The following is a 17934-nucleotide window of genomic DNA, read 5'->3' as shown; positions in this document are numbered from 1 at the left end:
ATATAATTTTTTACAACGTAGAATTTTTCATGTATTACTTACTGTTAGTAACTCAGCTTATTGTAGAGTATAGTAAGTTTACTGATGATGCTATGTAGTTTATACTTTAGTTTGTCATGCAGTTTATACTGTAGTTTTTTACGTGGTTGTTTAGTAACTACAGCTACATACTATTAACATTCCTTTCCTTTGTTAATGCTCCCCCCCTTCCCCCCCCCCCTTTGATGCTGCTAATCCTGCATAATGCACGGGCATAGTATTGATTTGGAACCCCCCCCGCCCACCTCCTACGCATTTTCCATATGCTGAATTCCTCTTGATATGCAAATTATTTTGTTTAGGCGCTCTTCTTCCCACCTCCCCCCCCTCTAACCCAGCTTAAATATACGCTCCAAGCTTGGGGTGTTTCATTCTTCGCCTGAGAATGGCTGCTTGCGTTGTGGCCGAAACGTCGTGAGAATTGTTTTATTATGTTTTATTTTTATTATTTTATTACTTCCCTTCTACGTGACTTTACCGAAAGAACCAAGAAGATGAATCCCTGCAGTCACGAAAGCTTTAAATCGAAATTTCTATCTTTGTTTCCCCAATACAAGCTTAATGAAATATCTGCCACTTTGAAAAACTGTAGTAAGAGCTTGCAACTTTTCTGACATGTACTTTTCTCTCTCTTCGTGTAATCTGAGTCTGGATGTTCCACTTTGTAAATTGATTTATGTCAAAACAGGTTTTATTTAGGCCTCGGTGTGCGAAAGCTGGAATAACTGCATTTTGTTTTGCTCTTATCGACATCTACAAAGGCTATGTACAATGGTCATTCACATGCATTGCTCTTTTCTAGAATCTGATTAATAGTAAATGTTGTGTGCCACCTGAGGAAGAGACATCTTTCCGAAACCCTGTACTCCCAAAGTGGGTTGGCCTATATAATTCTGTTTCACACGTAGCAGGCTTTCGCGACCAATATATTCATGAGAGGTTTTTTGGGTTAGATCGTGTAAATAACAAAATATGTTGTTAAACTCAACACCACCCGACACAGCCGACTAGAAAGAAGTCTGGCTGTCGCCTGATAATGCTGGTTATAATAGACAGCGAAACGTCGTACTCGAATTGTAAATGTTGTGGACTTACTCTCTAACACACCGGTGTCCTGAACTAGTGACTAATTGGCATGTTTTGTTTACGTGACAAACATTACTAATTTGCTGTGGCGGGTTTAATGACAAATTTATATTTTGATTTGAAGCTTTCGTGACTGCAGGGATTCATATTCTTGGTTCTTTCGGTAAAGTCACGTAGAAGGGAAATAATACAATAATATAAATATAAAACAATAAAATACGTCGTGAGAATTGTTATTGTTTTATATTTATATTATTTTATTATTTCCCTTTTACGTGACTTTACCGAAAGAACCAAACATATGACAAATGTATAATTTGGTTATTCTGTTTCGAATGAGCATTACTACTTTCCTCACCACCACTATCATCCTTACCACCACTATTTACCAATGTGTATTGTCATCCAATATCCATCGAACAGACGGAGCAAATATATCATCTGTTTTGAAGGTGCTACGTCGATTATATTCATTACATCACATCACGAGACAGTGGCAGCTTATGGAGGCCTTCGTCCGGCAGTGGATAGATCAATGCTGATGACGAAGAACTGTACATTCGACCACGGACAATTAAACACTTCCCCGATTCAGGGACGTCAACCCGTAACGCGTTCTATCCCTTAATGATGAAACAATTCACTTAATTAACGGCAAGAACGAATCGGCAAAGTAACACGTAAACTTACCAATTTAAACAATTAGCACACGTACTTGTGAATAAATTCACCAACAGGTACCTTGCACCGTGAGTCAAGTGTTCTGCACGCATACAAGATGTGGTGCTGCGGATGAAGGCGACGGAGGGAATGGGATGATGGTGGAGGTGGGGGTAGATTTGCATAAGGGTGGGGGTTGGTCACCTCTGTCGCCCCAGAGTTCTTGGCGTGCTTGAACCCTCCCCTACGGGGTAGGGGTTGGCATCACCCTCCCCTCGACATTGAATGCTCTCCCAACAACCACTGGTGATTGTGAATGTTGTGGCTTTGCTCTCCAACACACCGGAGTGCTCGGCGAGTAACGAATTGGCATGTTCTGTTTACGTGATAAGTAATTCACACTGCACAGCGCAGAGGTGGTTTCTTGAAGTGTGACATCTGGAATTGCCCCCTTCATCTGAGAGGTGGTTTTATTCCAACGCACAAACAACAAACTCGAAATCTCTATTTGGAATTTAGCGCACGTATACTTCCTCACGCAGAATTTGCATCCAAAATATGGTTTGCAAATACGTCACGCAATTTATAAACACATCATTATCCATGCGTACATGTTGATTTTCGAGCTATTATAATTTCCATTTGAGCACACAATAAAAATGCATAACTATAATCAATAAATAAAAAACTCAATCCGATGCAGATAAGCTATGGCAAATTAGAAATTGCATTCAGCAAAAGCCTCTGCGTAACATTGTGAATCCGGGCAAGCTGAGGAGGTGTTCCGCTACCATTGAAATGGATTGCATGTTTAAAAATAGCCTAACATTTTTTGTATTGTGTAAAACATTTTTTTTTTACCAGAAGCAAACACCACGGCTCTGACTGACATCACTGCTTTCACAATACAATAGCAACAACAGTACCAATTTGGGTGCAAATTGTCCTTGGGTTACCATTCTCGTAAGTTTGTGTGCTGCTTTAAAGGACGTTGATGTACTTCCACGACTAAGGGAACACGGAGCTGGGAAGAAAAAAAAACAGGCCGTATTCGTACAGGTTTCAAGTGTGTTCCCGTAAGGTTTTATACGCAGAACAGTCATGGGACGTACACAGACGAGTAGCAATCTGCTAAGCGACATTAGCGAGATATTGTTCGGCATCTGGAAATTGCTTGACTTGAGTGGTCTGTAGATATACACGAACCAAGATGTGCACGCAAGAAACACTGAAAGGCAAATTTTAAACATCAGCCCCCTTGCACTTGAAAGCAAACAACACCGATGTGACCGAATAGTTAATGTGAACCAAGGCTTAAACAGGTATTTTTTTCGTTATATTTTCAGTCAGTTTCTTTGACGTGAAAAGGGCAACCGAAAGCAAAGCCACCTGTGTGCACGATGACGTCGGTGAACACAGAATCATTTGAACACAGTCGTTACTTTCAGACACGTCGGTGACATGCCATATTTGATTAGAGGCATTTAAATGGAGCTATCCGCATGCTCCTGAAAGATGTATCCAAACGGTCTTGTTTTTGAGAAAATTAGCGCTTTTCCGTTGTTTTCGGCAAATGATTAAGAAAACAAAGTTAGTGAACGTTCTAACTGAATTAACCAACGCAACATTAAGATCGCACATCTGGTTATTTGAGGAACGTTTCAGCAACAGTTCATGAAGAGTGGCTTTCAATGACCGTGTAAATGAGCCACCACCCCCAATGCAATCAAATGGCACTTTTAGAAAGCTAATGCAAGGCCAAACACGCTGATGCTATTTGATATTTGAAAGTACGTTTTGTCGCGTTATATTACAGCTCCACTGCGTTCTAAATAAACACATTCCTGCGGAGGGAGCTGGTAGGAACGTTGGGTTGCTCGGTCAATGGCCAGGGTCAACGGCGGCGTGGTGTATTCCGCAAATATGCCCGACTGTGAGGGCGGGCACAAGCCGGCGTGAGTAGGTTAAACGTTGAGTTTTATAAGGGCACCACGGGGTGACCAGCCCCTCCCCACCCAGCCCCACCCCTCCCACCCCCACCCTCTCCACCCAGCCCCTCCCCTCCCCGCCCCTCCCTCCCCACCCAGCCCTTCCCTGCACGACGGACACAATAATCCCCTGTGGGCTGGTGTAACCGGGAGGTTCCTACCAGTATAACTAGCTACTTAAAAGCAAAATATTAGGCTGAATGGAGATTCTACAAAACATTTTCTTGTCAATTCCTAATCACACACTGCAGGACTTCCTTACTATAATTTGGAAATGTACTTATTTATCACGGAAAGCCACACTGAGTCGTATAAGTCTTTTTCAGGAGGATCCTGGGTTGAGTTTTTATTTTAAGACGTGTTTAGCCAATTCTTGACTGTTTATTATTATACACGTGGGAGGAGACCGGGGCACGTGGAGAAACCCCACGCATGCAAGGGGGCAACGCTCGATCCCCAGGTACAAATGGAAACAGATGGCGATTATGACTTGCTGTACCGCCTTCTCCTGGCTCGCCAGGGAATGGGACCTCAAGACATCTGTGTGCAATCCACCAACCCTCATTGCCTCCCCGGTGTTGAATCACAGGCCACAGACATGGGCACCACTGGCCCAGCTTCCTCCATTCCCTCATTTCCTTTATTCCAGAATGTCACATCTTACACACGTTTCATTACTGATACAATAACCAGATGCACTGGATGTGATGAGGACTGAGCAATTAATGTAAATCCTTATATTATACAGTATATACACACATCATTTAAGCTGCAATGCCCGTTCTAGTTACAGTATTCGCAGAAAGTTATCTCAACAACATTGCTTGCGTTCAATTGTATGCCCCACTCTGGCACACAGCGCATCACATGTTGCTGTGAAGTGAAACGAGGATAATCAATAGAAGATATACTTTATTAATTAGAGCGATAATGACATATGAAATTATGAACATGAAATACGTGTATTGTGATTGAGGCAGCTTTTGAGTATCTCGACCGATAATTCAGAGTGATAATATGAAGTGAACATTGTTCATAGATTAGCAACACATTTGGATGAGTGATATTAAAGCACAAACCTTCGCAGCAAAATCTCGGGAATGTATGCATCGAAAATGCACATCGTGTGCACTTTATCACCGAGACATCAATTCACAACCACCGTCTGAAGTGAAGATACCCGCGAATATCTAGCCATTGCAATACAAGGTGCCTCAAAAAAATGTTAACACTTATATGGGCCTGTCGTTTTTTATGTAAAAAGAACGGATAATACACTGAAACATAACAAACGTATATTAATAGCTTCAAAAAGTCAGTCTCCACTTGTTCGCCATCATTGTCAACACATGCCTGGTGGTCTCTAGAGCCCGGAGGCACATTTCTTGTGGCCTTGTTGCAAATTCTCGGAATTGGTAACATTTTTTTGAAGCACCCTGTATAACGAAACAACGTTTGAAAAAAAAAAATTCCATGGCTGGTAAAAAGTTCAAGATCAAGAGGACATCAGGGCCTGTGTCATCGACGCCGCTGCTTTCTCCCAAGAGGAATCAACTCGACAGTTGCCATGCAAACCTCACAGGGCTGCACTTGCAAAAATCGCACCATCTGTCTGCGGCCTTCCTCTCGGTTGGATGCCACTCCAATGCCTGCATCGGTGACCTGCCCTCCCCTGTCCTGTGTCAACTGCCTCACAACCACAGCAAATCTCCTCTCTCTGATGACATCTGCAAATACTTTCGTTCCGTGCTCGCTTCTGAACTTCCAAGGCGCTCACCATATTCTGCCATGAAACAGCTAGCATTTTCAAATTGCCATCATTTTCCCACCGACAATGTTACGTTCACATCTGCTGATATGTTTTCTACATTTTATTGTTGGCGTTGCTATAGTATTCGCAAGTGGACCACTGTACATCCACAGGTGCTCATGATTTCCCACTGAAAAGTGTCTTGTTCTGTGTTACTTAAAATTGGCACCCAGTCAGTTTAACATGCAACAACCCAGTCAGAATGAATACACTGCACCCCACTGTGCACAAACCTGTATCTCGTTGGTGAAAATGTGCAATTGCTATACATCCACATTGATGTGAACGGCCTGATGTTAAGGACATCTAATTCAGCTCGGGGCATCATTCGCGAGAATGCCCCGATGCGTGCAGCCTTACGCGTCACACGTTCGTTTATCTGCAAATGTAACCCGCGAAGAATGAGTGGGCGTCGGTGCAGAGACCGAGGCTGAGAAAACATTACAAAGCGCCGTTAAAACTGACGCACGGTGTAACGAGCTGAATTTTAGTGCACATTCACCTGCTGCCCATTAACAAGTCTGGACGGAATCGAACATAAAAAGCTATGCACGCATCGCACCGTCTAATCACGCGTAATTCATCAAGATGTAACATTAAGCATAAATCAGTCCCAAGACTGACATCTTACCATGCAATAGTCCTACAAATGAATGTTTCTGCAGGAGATAAAGCCGCACTATTACCTCTCCCTGTACAGCTCTTCTGAAAGTAGCTTCCATTTCCCCCAAACATGCTTTCGTGCATTATTTTAAACAGTTTGTTGCCAATTTCTCGGGCTCCCTTAGAAATCATGTACATTACCGATACAAATTCCTGGGTTTTACAGATAGAAGAAAATGTAAAGTAAAAGCCCATCAGAGGGCATTATGGGTAATGTCTATGTTGCCACCAAACTTCGCCAATTGCCTCTCCCTCTCAGCTGGATCTCGGACCAATTAGAGTTAACATCCGATCGGCAAGATCCGTTCTTACAGTGTCTCATCATCATCTGGGTTTTCATCTTCCCCATGGTCGCTGACCTCTTTGGGTGCCAATCCCAGTGCACGTCTCGGTAACTGCGCTCCTTCACCCAGCAAACGAGTGGCACTCATCACAGCTTCCTCTCCTGACTACATCCCAGCACCGTGCTGCAACATTCTATTCCAAATGCATAGCAAAAAACCGCAAGCGTACTGTTTTGAAAGAGCATCACAGCAGATATCGTGTAAACATGGAAGGGCAAAGTTCAGATGCTGCCTGCAACCAATAAATGCAAGTCTTTGTCCTCAAGCTTTCAACAGTTGGTGAATTTAAATGTTTTATATGCATTTCTAAATACAAAGAGAAGCCTTATATTTATTTAACAAAATTTCATGAATTTTCAATGGAGGGAAAAGTTCAATTTTTGTTCGTTTTTAATGGAAAATATGATTGTGATAAAAAATCTGATTGAAAAAAAAGTTAAATGTCAGTTCAGTTCTTATGAAGTCCTAATGGCTAAAAGTGATGAAATTGAGTTGTTATTTTTTTGTTTCACTTTAATCTGTAAAATATTATTAACGTGATAATCTATGCAATTACAATCATTAACAGACTAAAAACAAATGGCTTTGTTTGTAAGCAATGAAAGCACAAATACAAAACAAGTTAGGTAAATTAACCTATATGATCGATTAGGGCTGGCATTATAGCTCAGTGTGTTGTGCAATAGGGCACCCAGTCATGAGTTTCGAGCTCAAATCCTAGCCATGGTGGATTCAGCCACCACAGTCTGGAAAATGAAATGACACTCCGGTCTGCTCATGGAGGAGACACGCTTCACCCTCTACACTTGCAATTTTAAGTGTTGATTTGAAAATATTCTGTCCGGAAAATGATAACAAAAAACAAAATCTCATCCAAAAATTTTGACTTTCATCTCGGTATACACACACACACGAGAGAGTATTTGTGTGGATCGTTTAAGGATAATAATAGGAATCGCTGGCATGGGCACCGTCAAGATTAATGTTTGCGAGCAGCATCTGCTTCACAGCTCAATCTTGAACTGTTGAGACTTTGCCAGATGTCATCTGGTGAGTTGCGCCCAGTTCAACCAACATCAATACGGCTACACAATGCTAATTGTCAGATCGTAATGGGGTCAATTCCACAGAAACAAATTTACAGTAAAAATGTAAGCGTATCGGACATTTTTCCGTGGAGGAAAAGCACAAGCGAAAAAAAATTACCACCGCAAATCAATACTGCATTTCAGCAAAATAAAACGTTTAGAAAGTTAACACGGGAAAAATAGCCCATTTTCAAGAGTGCCCATATTTCCGTACTGTTCGTGGTAAAGGTGGCGAGTTGTTTCGGTTACAAATATGAGAAATTCCATCCAGTGCACGACCCTTTGTCAGCAAACCACCGCAGAAGTTACTCAAGGCCTATTTATACAAACTACGTGTGCACCATCTATATGCCCTGCAAAGAAAATTTGCTGCAAGTGAAACCAAAAACTTAAGTCTAAGAGCTGACATTTTTTGCCAAATAAAGTGAAACAAAATTCAATGTAATTTTTTTTGTTTGCTCTTTGTGCAGTCATTGGTGATCAGGCTCGCCGCACATGAGAACCTTCTTTTAACGCCGCCTGGGTTTGAACCCAGACGACTGCACCTACGTAGCGTCAACCCTACACTCTAGAAATAAAACAGTAACAACGCTAAACACATGTGCTTATCGGGTCTCTATTCCCTGCGCGTGCACGTGATCAGGCGTGCACCGCACATATATGTGAGTATTCGCTTTCCCCTTTCGTTCAGTGCAGCGTTGAGAGTCGCAGGAATGAGCCGAATGGGAACGTCGGCGTTTCGATGCCCGTCGTGCGCCGCTGAGCGTCACACGCGGACCAACTCGTCCTCGCTGTCCTCGCTCAAGTAGGCGTCTGTGTCCGCGTCCACCGAGGAGCGTCGCCCCCTGAAGCACGAGACAATCGTCCCCAGGACAAACACCTGCACACACGGTTCAGGGACATACACAAAAAGACAAAGATCACCCGTAAGCCTACGCAAGCCATTGGGGCAAGTGCTGTTAGCGAGCAACACCCATGAACGTCGGAACGGCACACGAGGGGGTGGGTGGCCAGCACCACTTCCGGGCGTCTGTCTCCCTCGTGGTGATGTTTACACACCGCACAAGGTACCCATTTGAGGCCGAGACGAGCCACGGGAGGCCCAGCACCAGTTCTCATATTCCTCACTGGTGTTGGCCGTAAGAGGCAATCGAACTTGGGTCGCCTGGATCGCAGCGTGGCGCGCTAACCGCGACACTGCCAGTCCCCACACATACACAGGCAGGAAAGCACAAATGCGCGTGTGCGGGGATGCCCACATACACAGGGAGACACATGCACGCAGAGACGTGCACACCCAAAATAGCGTTTGTGTTGCTCTTAAATAGGACGTGTGGTTCAGACGTCGCGTCCTGTTGGCAACTTAGTGCTGCTGGCGGAATTGTATTTAATTATTACAATGGTTCATGAGCACAGGGCCAAAAATGCGAGCAACAGACACCGTTACAGAAGTTGCAATTGTTGAATTTAGCAATGTTATGAGAACTTGGGAATCGCCGCTATGGGAAGGAATTTCCAAGTCCAGCAGTGTGGGTCAAGAAGGAGAAAGAAACGTGTTGTCACCTGCAGGGTGGTGAGTGGGTGGGTGGCTGAGTGTTGTTGTGACCTGCAGTGTGGTGGTTGAACACTATGAATGAGATGAAAAAGTCAGTCTGGAAGACCGAGGACTCAGCATGGGTGTAGGAATCAATGAGTGAAGTTTCTAGGAACAGTAACCATGGTAGAAGCAATATAAAAAAAATTTGGGGTGATATGTGAAAGGGAATTCTGCAAGTACATACACATATGATTACATATAGAGCAAATGGCTTAATCATATGGCTCTGCATTTAGAACCATACAAATAATTTAATACTTCATCAAACATAAGCACTCCAACTGGAAGCCCTGAGTCAGTGGCGAACATTCTACATTCCAATGAGTCTTGTCAAAGGACCACAACTGAATGTGATATTCTGTCTTTCATCCCTTTGTCAATCTGCTGCTGGATGAAGCCCCCCCCCCACCACCACACCGTGTGGGTCATGGGTGTTGTAAAAGCATACTTCAGAACGCCGGTCAGTGAGGGTTGGTGGTGTGGTTGTGGGGTTGCGTAGGTCCCATTTCAGATATCACTCGCCACTCACCGTAAGCCATGCTCGGAAATCTAACCGAGGTCACCGAGTTGATATAAACACCCCCCTGGACCGCTGCGCAATAATAATAATTTTATATACAGCAAAGATGAACGATACACATAAAAAGCAACATTACAACGATATATCATGAAGATAACAAATATATGTGAAGGAAATCGTACTAGCCGGCTGAGACAGATGTACTGTACTGCGTATATTTTCAATGAAAGTGTCTCTCATTCTCGAGCGTGCGGCATTCCTCATCTTTACTGCTGGTGACAAGCAAGAGATGGAAATTCCACATTCCTAAAGTGGGGACCAATCTGCCTACAAGACAATGACTGTTGGCTCACCAGCAAGTAGTAACTACTTAATTTTATCCCAGATGGAGAGTATTGCGTTGTGGCTATTATTTTATTTCATTAAATATTCCGTGTTCTTGATGTGAAAGCTTTAATTCACCTCTACCATTAAATTTCATAAATCGTATAAATTGAAGGCATTTGGTTTTTGTTCATTAAAATATCACCATATGTTTCAGCAGATTTTTCTAATAATAAATTAAACGTCCAAGCCCTGTGACGTTACAAAGCCTCTTTCAATACAATTCCTGCTGACACATTACTTTTGTAATTAGCAGGTTTTTATATGGAAGTTTATTGCTCGCACAAAACCTATAATTTTTGTTTATGTTGAGGAAAAGGACCACGTATGGGATAAATTAAGCTGACGTGCACCACCCATTAGGTACTGTAACGGAATGATCGATGGGATTCCCGCACGTCTGAGGTATCACAAATAATGAGTTACTCGCACAAATATGACTCGTTATTTTCCCAAGGAAGCCTTTGCTCTCGGGGCTCTGTGTCAATAAGGCCCTGCATGGGATCTTTGATTCATTACGTTTTTATTGTGCTTGCTTGTGGAGGAAAACTGGAGTGCTGAGAGAAAATCGCACGTGTGCAAGGAGATGGCACACGTGCTCGTGCCTTGAAATTTGTGTCCTACTTGCTGCACTGCATTCTGGGGGCACAGCGCTGCAACTGCAGGTGGGTATATCACGCACTTGATCTCAGCTCGATCCCACTGGGCCCCCACCCTCTTCAAAGTGCATGACTAAATGCTAGGCTGACGTTTCGGGTCATATTCCATCCTCAGAGCTGGAGAGAGAGAGAGGGAAGTTTGGCTTACGTGATAAATGGGGAGATGGCACTCGATACGACTGGTTGCCCTGAAACAACTGGGACATGCTAAGACGCTTTATTGGTTTTAAATTAACAAAAATAATAATGACATTGTGACGGTCCCACCTGATGACGGAGACTTGTGTTGCCTCGGAAACGTCGTGATTTTTATTTTATTTTATTTCCATTATTACTTTTATTAACTTTTAATTTATTTTTTTACCTACGTGACTTTACCGAAAAAACCTAAGAGTATGAATCCTTGCAGTCACGAAAGCTTCAAATCTAGAATTGATCACGCGCTTGATTTTGCAGACAAGTCAACAGCTCAAGATGCGCGGAGCCAAGCCCACGGCTGCTCGTAAGCCTGACCAAACAGATGTTTCTTGAAAGTGAGAGTGCATTTCATGTTGCGGATGTGCAAAGGGATATAGAGTGTTCCACACTGAGGCGGGCGACAGCAGAGAACCGACACAATGCTGTGACAGTTCGAGACCTTGACACGGGAAGCTTTCTAAGAGAAGACACCGAACGTCAAACAAACCCATCGCAAGCCACAAACAAAAATGCCATCGTCTCATTTACGTGACACCGTGTTTCGTTTTGTGCTAGGGAGCAGCCTCCGCTGCCGATGCTGCCCCTCGACATTTTAATTCCATGAGTCAGCCACCAAGCTTGGCGGTGGCCAGCAGAATGCAAATCTCCATTCGCTCAGTCGTGCTGCGGAAAATGCCACGTGCCACCGTGCCAGGATGTAGCAGACCGAAGCATTAATTAGCTCTGAAAACGGAGCACTCTGGAACGGCTCTCGCTTGCCACCCACGCAGATCTCATCCCTCAAGACGCGAGCGTTACGTTTCGCTGCGTGATGCACGGCGTGGGCACAGTCAAAGGAGCCGCGCTGCTGGGGGGCTGGTTTTGTGGCAGAAAAGGCGCGTGTACATTTTTTTTTACGCGTGCGAATACCTTACGGCGTTTACATTTGTTCGGGCAAACGTGCGCGCGTTTCTGAAGTACAGCGATAAATATCTAAATGAAATCTAAATACGTACAATGTTATATATATATAAATAATCATATATATATTATAGCAATGCATGTTAAATATAAATAAATATATCGCTCTGATAACTCCTCATGTATAAGTAAAATTATACCATAATTGCTAAATACATAAAATCTGAATACATTTATTCATCCGAGCAATAAGAATGCATATACTCGAATTTAGAGAAGAGATCTGATTTGCATTGCCCTCCTGGTGAGTGTTGACCATGAATTGCAAGTGCTGCAGAGAAAGTATTTTCTTGCATTCATAGGTTTTTTTCCCCCGCTCTTCAACTAGAAATGTAAGTGCTAATTTACATTTCCATTTTATAACTTTTCAATAGCACGGGCAATTAATTTCATATTGAGTTTCACTGACGAGAGTGCGTATCTCATTCTCAGTCATTAATTAGGAATGAAACAGATGCAAAATATATAGTAATATAATTAATATTAAAGTACAAATAAATGCAGTACTTTGTGAATCCACTTCTGGATGAGGACCTCCCCATGGGATTTGTAATCCTTTGGGGCATGAGGGTTATTAAGCCTTTGTTCAGGTTCCAGATATCACTCATCACGAGAATTAGCCATCATTGTGAAATGAACTCAGCTCACAGAGTTAAGAGATTATTGTGCTCACCACTGCGTCACCACTCTACCCAGAAAACATATAACTATATTTGCCAATGTATTACATTTCTTTCCCATGCTTATAAACAAGCAGACTCGATAAATATCCCAAAAGCAAACTACGGTTATAAAAAAAACATCCATGATGCCTTAATCTGGTATATGCATGCATGCCTGTGTACACTTACGTACAAAGTGTTAAAACGCCGCGCCGCACAGAGTTAAAGGTGGTGTGTTAAATGATGCAAGTGCATCTGTGTTGCCGCTTCGCCCTGCGCAGCTGTTTGGAGGTTAAAACCAGATAAGCAAAGTAATCCACAATAAATACCGTGAATATCTCTGGCATCTGCCAACCGCATTGCAAGTAGGACAATCTAAGCAATTAACTAAAACAAAACAAGTGCCGTGCAAATTTAAGATGATTGCGCTATTGGGATCGATACAAACAAAAGGCCTTAATCAGACAAGAGCAATTCACGATTGCAATTATCATAACAGCCATTGTTGCCTGAAATTTTGTCGAGCAAAGTATTAATACCAGAGAGAATTCTACTTCCATGTTGCCTCCACCACTATGCTTATGATTCATGCCATGTACAGCCTGTGTTAATCCATAAATGCCTCTTCTCCAAAAGTCTGCAAAAATCTGCATTGAGATGTTCGGCCATCAGCTCATTCTGATTTGTTTTCGTCAGGGTTGTTTGACCATACTTCACCACGCTGGTCAGTGTGGGTTAGTGATGGTGTGGGTGGTGGGGGAAAGCAGGGAGCAGGATTGGTCAAGAAATCACTCTCCACTGGTGTTCGTCGTTGTTGGGAATCACACTCAGATGATTGGTAACTGCTGTGCCACTCATCCACCTATTCATAGGTTTTTTCGGTAAAGTCACGTAAGTAAAAAATTTTAATTAATAAAAGTAAAATAAAAATTAAATAAAAATCACGACGTTTCGGAGGCAACACAAGCTTCCGTCTTCAGGTGTATCAAGTGCAGCAATCGTGCTGTGACGGTTCCACCTGAAGACGGAAGCTTGTGTTGCCTCCGAAACGTCGTGATTTTTATTTTTTATTTTATTTTACTTTTATTAATTTACATTTTTTACCCACGTGACTTTACCGAATCCTTGCAGTCACGAAAGCTTCAAATCTAGAACTGATCCACCTTCCCTTGGATTATAATTATCGCCGTGATGAGATTGGTTCTCTGTTTTTTGATAAGAAAAAAAGACTTAAGGGCAGACACCCTCGCTGTCTGTTCTAATGTTGCTGCTGCTGCACTGTGACACTGTCGCTGGGTGTATTATACAGCGCACACGGCTGTTAATTTCGAGGGAAAGAGAAATCCATGACAAGTAAGAGCTTACAGGACAGATGCATTGTAATGAGCAGAGCATATTCAAGGTTGTGGGATTGCTCATCGTCACAAGGAAGTTGTACCATAATTGCAATCACATTCCTCGAGTAGGGATAAGTGAGGTTGTTTCTCTCCTGGCAAATCTTGCTCCGCCGTGAACAACCATTCACTTTGCATTTCGCATTCTGCGTTCATCATTATTTAAAGGTTGTGCCCCCTTGAATTTGGTGTTTTGCCGCCCAACCGAAATTCTCTGGGCTGAGTGCCATTGCCTGATTTCAATCAAAGTCATCAGTGTTAACATATGGGATTGGCTGGAGAGCCAAGATATAGAGGTCTCACATGGATGGCTTTATTATGCATCTGTGGCTTTGGTACCCAATTCCCCTTATTCCCGAGATGCCGTTTTGACAAAGTTCCGCGATTTCACAGTTTTTTTTAAACCTTAAAACCTGAGTTCATACGGCCCTAGACCGTGTAATTGTGTGTCTCTGCGTTAATGTATTCAGTGTGCATGAGGGAAGTGGCAGACACCTCTAGTGATGGACAGGAAGAATAACCTCCATGAGGGCAGGAAGTGACATCATAGCCATTGCATGTAATCGCGCAGTCATTTTTGTCAGGAGACATAAGAGCTGGAACGAATCGTTTTCATGGAATCAGGGTGAATTGCAGCCACTCGATACCAATGCAGTGCTTCTTGAGACGTTGCTTGCAATAAAAACCCATGGGAATTCAAAACGTTGTCAACCGTAAAAACAAACAAGTAAATCAGCGCTGCCCGCAATTGAAATACTGTGTCTCTGCGCAGCCACGGTTTCAATTGGCACCTTGCAACATATATGATCCAAAGGACTTGGTGGCAGCCTAGACAAATCAACTTCAGGCCACAACGAATGTGATTCTAACTGATGCGTGGAGTCATCCACATTAATGATAAATTATGGGATAGAGAAGCAGGGTGCATAGCAAGGAAATTACAACATAAACGTACAAATGCAAATTTATGGTAAATTGGCAAATCCAACTGAAATCTGCTCAGATGTGTATTTCAGAAATGCCACTATGTTGTATGTATGTTAAACTTCGTTTGCACCGTACGCAGCCAACCGTGATAATTAATCGGAGGTGCGGGGGAAGGACAAATGTGGAATGTGCAACTTAATGTGAAATGATGAACTACAGTACATAAATGTAATTGTCCTGCATAGTTCAGAGCAGTATCTCCTTTGGAGATTAAAAAACACCTTGGCAATTACGGGTCAACAGCACAAATCAAACCAAGCCTTGTCAAATGTGTGCGGACAGCACCATATTACGTTAAAAGTAGCAGCAGATGGCAGCTTCCTCCGCTATGCCTCATTAGACATTATAATCCACTGGGACTCATATTTTGACACCGTGCTGTCTTAACCCGTTTAGCACAGTTTGTCAGACCCTCATTATGCACAATGCAGTGAAATGCGACATTTATACATGCAACTGTACGTCTCGAAATGTGTGTGCTTTTGCCGCATCGAGACACAATACGGATTACTCGTGACGCGCCAGACTACCGCTCCGTCACTCTATCCCGCCGTTCATTAAGTTCCCCACTTAACGAGGAAGGACGCGAAAGTGGAAGGGTGAAAGGCAGCATGGTGTCACGGGTATCATCAAACAGCAAGCTCAAAGGCAATCTTTGGCATAAGGGACGGGGGTGGGGGGCGACGAACTAAAGGAACAACAATTAATCCATAACTACCAGTTCATAATTATTTAAGCATTATAATCGGCACATTGCAAAGAAAAGGCAGAAGGACAGTCCTCATTTGGACAATTTCTCATCGTAATCACCGTGAACTTGAATTTCTTTTGTCGAATGAGCATGTGCCATGTGCGATAACTTCAGTGCACGGGGGGGGGGGGGTGTACACTGTCACTCCACCAGATGTAAGTTTTGAAGTTGGCAAAAACCATCCCGAAAATCGAGCAACACTTTGGTATGCGAGCCTCGTTGGAAGGCTGATTGCACAGACGCCCTGCGAGACGTGTCACACAGAAATATATTTTCAAAATCAAGTCACAATGATGACTCAAACAAGCTCAGAGCAGTGCTCAACTCCATCGGTGGCTCTGAGCCAGTGGTGGAAACTCCACATTCATATGGTTGAGGCCAGTCTCTTCAAAGGACCACCACTGTTGACTTCCCACAACCCTAAACAAATATCGTGGCGAAATCGACCCATGAACGGGATTCGAACTCACGAGCTCGTGAGTTCCAATTTGACCGCATCACCACCTGATAAAATGCTACACTTGCTAACAGTTGCTTTACCTTCATGAAGAGATTAACTTTAAAAAGGAAAACTAACAAAATGAAAACAATGCTTCTCATATAGTTTTAGAAAGGGTCTTCTATTAAATAAAACAAAGCATTTACCTTTTCTTGTTTTTAAACTATGAACACACATACTAGTCGTGCACAATACCAAGATGACCACTAACAAAGGGCGAGAGAGAAGGCAGCTGGGAATGAGGGTGGTCATAAATTAGTTGAACTACATACACGTGCAGACACATGTACACACACACTGCCATGTTATGACTTCAGTGCAGCCACATATAACCTGGCTCAGCCGTGAACGTACGTGGTGGTGGTGGTGGTGGGGTGGTGGTGGTGGTGGGGTGGTGGTGGTGGTGGGGTGGTAGTGATGGTGGGGTGGTGGTGGGGTGGTGGTGGTGGTGGTGGGGTGGTGGTGGTGGTGGGGTGGTGGTGGTGGTGGGGTGGTGGTGGTGGTGGGGTGGTAGTGATGGTGGGGTGGTGGTGGGGTGGTGGTGGTGGGGTGGTGTTGATGGTGGGGGTGGTGGTGGTGGGGTGGTAGTGGTGGTGGGGTGGTGGTGGTGGGGTGGTGGTGGCGGGGTGGTGGTGGCGGGGGTGGTGGTGGTGGTGGGGTGGTGGGGTGGTGGTGTGGTGGTGGTGGGGTGGTGGTGGTGGGGTGGTAGTGGTGGTGGTGGGGTGGTAGTGGTGATGGGGTGGTGGTGATGGTGGGGTGGTGGTGGTGGGGTGGTGGTGGTGGTATGGTGGTGGTGGGGTGGTGGTGGTGGTGGTGATGGTGGTGGGGTGGTGGGGGTGGTGGTGGAGTGGTGGTGGTGGTGGAGTGGTGGTGGTGTGGTGGTGGGGTGGTGGTGGTGGGGTGGTGGTGGGATGGTGGTGGTGGTAGTGGTGGGGTGGTGGTGGGGTGGTGGTGGTGGTGGGGGTGGGGTGGTGGTGGTGGGGTGTTGGTGGTGGGGTGGATTCCTTTCCAAAAATGCAATTCACGTCAGTGCAAATTTCTTTAATTTGACGTTCTCGCCATCCCACAGGCATTTTAATGGCCGCACTGCCACATCATTAGGGCTCTGCGTGTACGTTTTACGACCCCCCCACCCCCCGTGATAACTACGCCTCGTTTTTTGATATGTTACAATAGCATGCTTTCCGCCATGAATCCTCATGTTAATGAACTGTCATCTACACTACATCAACTTTAATTTTGTAGGGGTGTTAAAAAAGGCCCCATATATATCCAAAAACAAAACTTCATAGTTCTTCAGTCACGTATTACCAATGCTCGCAAGGCCCAACGCAGCAGAGCCTGAGTTTAGAAAAACGCTTCAAAAGGTTTGCTCAGTCGCATGAATCTCCCAGACATGACTTGAGAAATATCACAATAAACAGCAGCAGCTACGCCCTGAATTTGGTCTTGAAAGCTCGAGACGGATCTTACTCTGCAAGAACACGTGCCGTTTCCTTCACGAATGCGATCGACCCTGCGGTCAGGTGACTCATATTCATTCACTGAGGTCTATACTTGACCAAGTAAAACAAAAACATTTGATGATGTTTTTGTACTTTTTTTTAGGTGAGCAAAATACTCATGGGGACGATGATTCTATGAA

The 17934-nt window shown here is 43.9% G+C and overlaps 1 protein-coding gene across 3 annotated transcripts in view; it reads right to left on the bottom strand.

The window, feature by feature from the left end:
* Positions 1 to 4395: 4395 nt before the first annotated feature.
* The window catches only part of LMBRD1 (LMBR1 domain containing 1), a 320053-nt gene continuing 306514 nt past the window's right edge, over positions 4396 to 17934 (bottom strand). For all 3 annotated transcript variants that reach the window (XM_078873086.1, XM_078873087.1, XM_078873089.1), the window contains one exon: positions 4396 to 8558. In XM_078873086.1, the coding sequence (XP_078729212.1) occupies positions 8445 to 8558 (114 nt within the window). In that variant the 3' untranslated portion in view covers positions 4396 to 8444. The remainder of the gene's footprint in view (positions 8559 to 17934) is intronic.

The sequence above is a fragment of the Lampetra fluviatilis genome, chromosome 2 (genome assembly GCF_964198595.1).
Source record: "Lampetra fluviatilis chromosome 2, kcLamFluv1.1, whole genome shotgun sequence".
Taxonomy (NCBI): Eukaryota; Metazoa; Chordata; class Hyperoartia; order Petromyzontiformes; family Petromyzontidae; genus Lampetra; species Lampetra fluviatilis.
The sequence above is the reverse complement of the archived record's forward strand: the minus strand, read 5'-3'. Positions and strand labels throughout refer to the sequence as shown.